At 44.2% G+C, this 4,857-nt stretch overlaps 1 protein-coding gene across 1 annotated transcript in view; it reads right to left on the bottom strand.

Moving 5' to 3' along the window:
* LOC108687562 overlaps positions 1 to 361 on the bottom strand; it is a 159,132-nt gene extending 158,771 nt beyond the window's left edge. Inside the window, exon 1 of the mRNA XM_018193410.1 lies at positions 83 to 361. Within this exon, the coding sequence (XP_018048899.1) occupies positions 83 to 108 (26 nt within the window). The 5' untranslated portion in view covers positions 109 to 361. The remainder of the gene's footprint in view (positions 1 to 82) is intronic.
* Between the last annotated feature and the right edge of the window lie 4,496 nt (positions 362 to 4,857).

The following is a 4,857-nucleotide window of genomic DNA, read 5'->3' as shown; positions in this document are numbered from 1 at the left end:
AGAGAGAGAGAGAGAGAGAGAGAGAGAGAGAGAGAGAGAGAGAGAGAGAGAGAGAGAAAGAAAGAGAGAGAGAAAGACTCACCTTAGAGCTCGTTGTGTGGTCTTCATCTTTGATAGGCGTCTTGTCTTCCGCTCCAAATAGTATCTTTTTTCACCGTCCGTCTCCTATCCGCGCGATTTGTCTGCCTCCTTCCTCTTCGCTCCGCTCACGGCCGCTTCCCTCCGATTCGTCACACTCGATAATCAGCCGCTGGATCAAAACCGGCGAGAAATTCGTCAATACGCGGAACAATTGTATGATTATTATTAAGTATCGAAAAGATCACTGGCGAACGTAGAAGAATTGGCGAAATATCTTCGCACGCACTTGGATCACATTAACATCTCGCGAAAAATGATCACGATCGCAAAATTAAAACACCACAGAGAGGTCACACCTTCGCGTTATTGTCGATTTTTCGAGGTTTGCTATTATTTAGCATTTAAGTAAATTATACAAGTTAAATTATTAAGTCTTTCCTGCGTTTCCTTGCGAGAGAGACCAAGATGGGGATGACTTTATAATTTTTTTTCAAACGCTTAGGAACCTTCTCCTTCTGAACGGAAGTAGTTGACCGACGATCGACACCTTCACCGGAGCGAGATGTAAAAGAGCGCCGCGAATTAGCTCAGTGGGACTCGCGGACGACCGAGAAACTTAGGTCTCGAGCGGCGAAAGGCCTCGCAACCCGTTTTCTATATCTTCCTCTACCTTTTCCTCTTTCTTCCCAGTTAACCTCTAATTTTGCGGAGGTCCGCACTTCTCGCTCTCTTCGTTGTTGCATGTAATCCTTCCAAATCCGTAAAAGTGAATACATCCACCGAAACTATAGAATGTATCAGCTAACCGTGGTGGTGGTAATCCACAATTAATTATTTTTGGAGGACTCTCTATCTCGATTTCGTATTCCTATAATGATAATTAAATTACTTTTCTTTAAATATACCTTAAATATATCTTAAATACCATGTAATTCCGTTCCTACTTCTCTCTTTTCTTGTTGCCCAGGGAGATCCTTTTCAGGAATCCAAGTTCCTTTCCGGAATGGCCGCTGATCTCCCTGTATTGACTTCCTCGCTCGCTCTATCCGCCGGAAATCGGCACGGTGACCACGGAATCGCGCACGCGGCGGCGCGCGCTGACGCGAGCATCGCGCTCGCCCGCAAACGAAATGGGATCGTTAACCTGCTTTCCGATACGTTTCGACGATAAAATGTCGAGCGCTTTTCGCCCTTGATCCGAGTTTGTGCAACCGAATATCCCGATGTTGATTTTTCAAATTCACGCCCGTCGTCGAACTTTACACATAAATCGTTTTGCTCCTCCGTGATCTTCTTTCAATTGTGGCCTGCCACTTCCTTCAGATGAAGATAATGCAATCTTCTTGTGACGATAATGAGTTGCTAATAACAGTCCTCCAGGATAATTAATTGTTGAATGTTTGTTATTTTAGAATTGGCATGAATTGGCATTGATCTTTTTTTAATTTGGCTCCTGCCTTCAGATTAAGATAATACAGTCAGTTTTTTGCGATAATAAGAACTTACTGAGAGAGAGAAAAAGAGAGAAAGAGAGTCCTCGGATAAATGATTGTCGAATATATGCCGTTTTATAATCGGCATAAATTAATCTTCGTCTTCTCTCAATTGTAGTTTCTTCCTCTGAATGAAGACAAGCCAGCTTCTCGTGATAATGAGATGCTAATGACAGTCTTCGGATTGTCAAATATGTTTGTTGTTTTAAAATCGGTATAAATTAATCTTCATTCAATTATGGCTGCTTCCTCCAGACTAAGACAATGTCGAATTGTCGAATATTATTTTAAAAATCGATCTTTGAGACACAATCAATATGCTCCTCGTGGTCTCCTTCTCCGTATTCCCTTAATAAATTTCCGACCTACAAAGACAGAGGTTACAGTATCACGAATTTCCAAAAAACCAGGATAAACCTTCATGAGGAAATATAGAACTAGTGATCGATCGGCGCGTTTCGGGAGATACAAAAGAGAGTCACAACCAACACCTTGAAAAGTGATGCAGTTGACATTGACGATAGGATACCTATCGCCCTCCCTCGCTTTCCGCGGGCGTTTCAAAAAGCCACAAAATATGGTAGGCAGGATGCGATTCTTCCTTCCTTCTTCTTCCTCCTCCTTGTGCGATCGATTTGTCAATCCCACCTCAACGTCACACGATCGAGACCTGGGAGGTTGTTCGACACAACTCGCAGATTTCTCTCTTTTAAGCCCCTCGACAATTCTCGTCTCTCATCGGACCGTTCGATCGTTCCTTCTGCCTCCTGCCGGCTGCCGAAAATCCTCGTATAGTCGTATATCGCGAAGCAGGTGCGGAAGGCGCGCTGGAGTCGGAGCACTTTGCGCCGTAAGGCAAAACCGCAGCCTCTTCTGATCCGTGTGGAGTGACCGGCGCGTATATACGCGAGGACTGGTTTCACGAGAGGCTCCCTCGTGTCCGACCGGCCAGACTACTTCGCGGACGATAGCACGGGACGACGAGTGTCCGCGCGCGAGTGCGAGTGAGACGGGTATGTTCGCGGCGCGCGAGGTGAGCGGAGCCGGCGCAGCACGGCGGAGAGCGCTCAGCGCGGTGGGTCCCGTTCCACGGAAAGAGGCTTTATTCCACTGAGCGCGAGGAAGTACTGTTACTTGTTAGACGGGGACCCCGGCCGCAACGCAAGTCGCAACGCGGCTTGCGCGTATTTTGCGGAGTAACACCACCGGGCGCGTCGACGAGTGCGTTTCCGGTTGATGAGGCGAGAGTCTTCTTTCTAACTACGAATTTCTTGTATGACAAATGGTCACTATAATTTAGATTATGGCAGGAGCCTCCGCGGGAGCCAAAGAAGCGTTCTTGCGCGATTCATAACGCGTGAAACGTATCGAATGAAGGATGCGCCGAACGATATATCCGCCGCGATTCGATTTTCGACTTGATGTTTCTCTTTCCTTGGCTCACTTCGCGCACTACGCGAAATGCGAAATTCGTGACACAATTGAGATTCTGTTCTCTTTCTTTTTCTTTCTCGACAGATAGACGACACCTTCAACAGAATCGTGGGGTCAGAACATGAAGCACTTTTTAGGGATCCGAAGTGAAATTCTCACTGTGAACGGCGCGATGTCGTACCCTCGTCTCGAACGCAACTTCCCGCCCGAGTGGAGAAAGCACGGGCGCGAGGGAAGGAAGGAGAGAGAGAGAGAGAGAGGTCGCGGCGCCACTGCGCCTCGTAAACAAACAACGTCTCGCGCGACGAATGTTTTGGGAGTAACCGCCACAAACGAACTGATGACGTTCTCACGTGTTCCGCGTCGCGTGCTCCGACGTGTATACGTAACGTTCGCGCGCACAGGATGCCCGGGATATGCTGGCTCTCGCCGAGACGATTTTACAAAAACAGTCGAAAAACACGTGCGGGTGGATGACGATTCAACCGGCACTCGCGTGCCGCCACCTGCTTTTCGTGATGCGTTCTCGTTTCTCAACGCCAAGAAAAGGATTCACGTGTGTGTTGCCTCTGGCTCTGGTCAAATCTTTCTCTTTCCCTCTCTCTCTCTCTCTCTCTTTTTCTCTTTTCCGTCGACCAACACGGCGATTGTCGCGGGACGCGCAATACAAGTTCAAATCAACGTATACACCGCTCGACTGTCGCGGCTCGACTGGACGGCGCGGCGGGCCGACCATAACCACCTCCGCACCGTTGCTCGTCGCCCTCAAACTCGTAGCGTGCGCGCTGGCGCCCCCAGCTCCCCGCAACTTGCGCCGGAGCACACACTTTTGCATAATGTATTATGCATTAAGCCCATTTTACAATTGCGTAATTGTAAGTGGTCATAATTGTAAGAATTAATCGATCATAATATCGAATATTTTCCTCATATTTGATTATGGTTAAATAGTTGTAAAAATAAGCATCAATCAGAGTCAAATTCGAGGAGAATATTTGACCGTGATTGGTCAATTCGATCGTGATATCGAATATTTTCCTCGCTGTGTAAATCTTACAACAATACAACCACTTACAATTACATCTTAAGCTCATTCCACACAATCGTAAGCGTAATTGTGATTGTAGCTGTAAAAATAGACACCAATCACAGTCAAATTCGAGAAGAATATTTGACCGTGATTAGTCAATTCTTATGACTATAACCACTTAAAATTATGCTCATGTAGTTGTAGAATAGAATTCTTAAAGTATAAGAAAATCGATCATTCAAAATTCTTTATTTTATGGAAAAAAAAGAAATGAAGGATCATTCTCAACTTTGATTCATTCATTTTCTCAAGTAAGACTCTGCTCCCGTCCTTAACATCATAGCATATAGAAAAGTTTACAATTAAACAGTAAGTAATAATATAAAGAAATCATTATTTGCTATACTGCTCATATTATGGCTTTAAAATCTACTGTTTAAGCTTTTTTGTGTTATTATATTTGTCATAAAGAACAAGAGCACAGAGTTTTGTATAATGAAAAAATAATCCAATCAAAGATGAGAATGATTCTTTATTTCTTTTCTTTCCATGAAATAAAGAACTCTGAATGATCGATTCTCTTATATTTTAATTTTCGCCATTCTACAATTGCGTGAGCGTAATTGTAAGTGGTTGGAATCATAAAAATTGAACGATCACGGTCAAATATTCTTCTCGAATTCGAATCTGATTGATGTCTATTTTTACTATAATCACAACTCTCGATGCCTTTTTACCAACGTAAATTAACTTCAAACTTGGTTTGAACATATTCTTCATTTTTATTATTATAAATTTAAAAAAAGATAGATTTTGTTA

This window comes from Atta colombica, unplaced genomic scaffold (assembly GCF_001594045.1).
Source record: "Atta colombica isolate Treedump-2 unplaced genomic scaffold, Acol1.0 scaffold207, whole genome shotgun sequence".
NCBI lineage: Eukaryota > Metazoa > Arthropoda > Insecta > Hymenoptera > Formicidae > Atta > Atta colombica.
The sequence above is the reverse complement of the archived record's forward strand: the minus strand, read 5'-3'. Positions and strand labels throughout refer to the sequence as shown.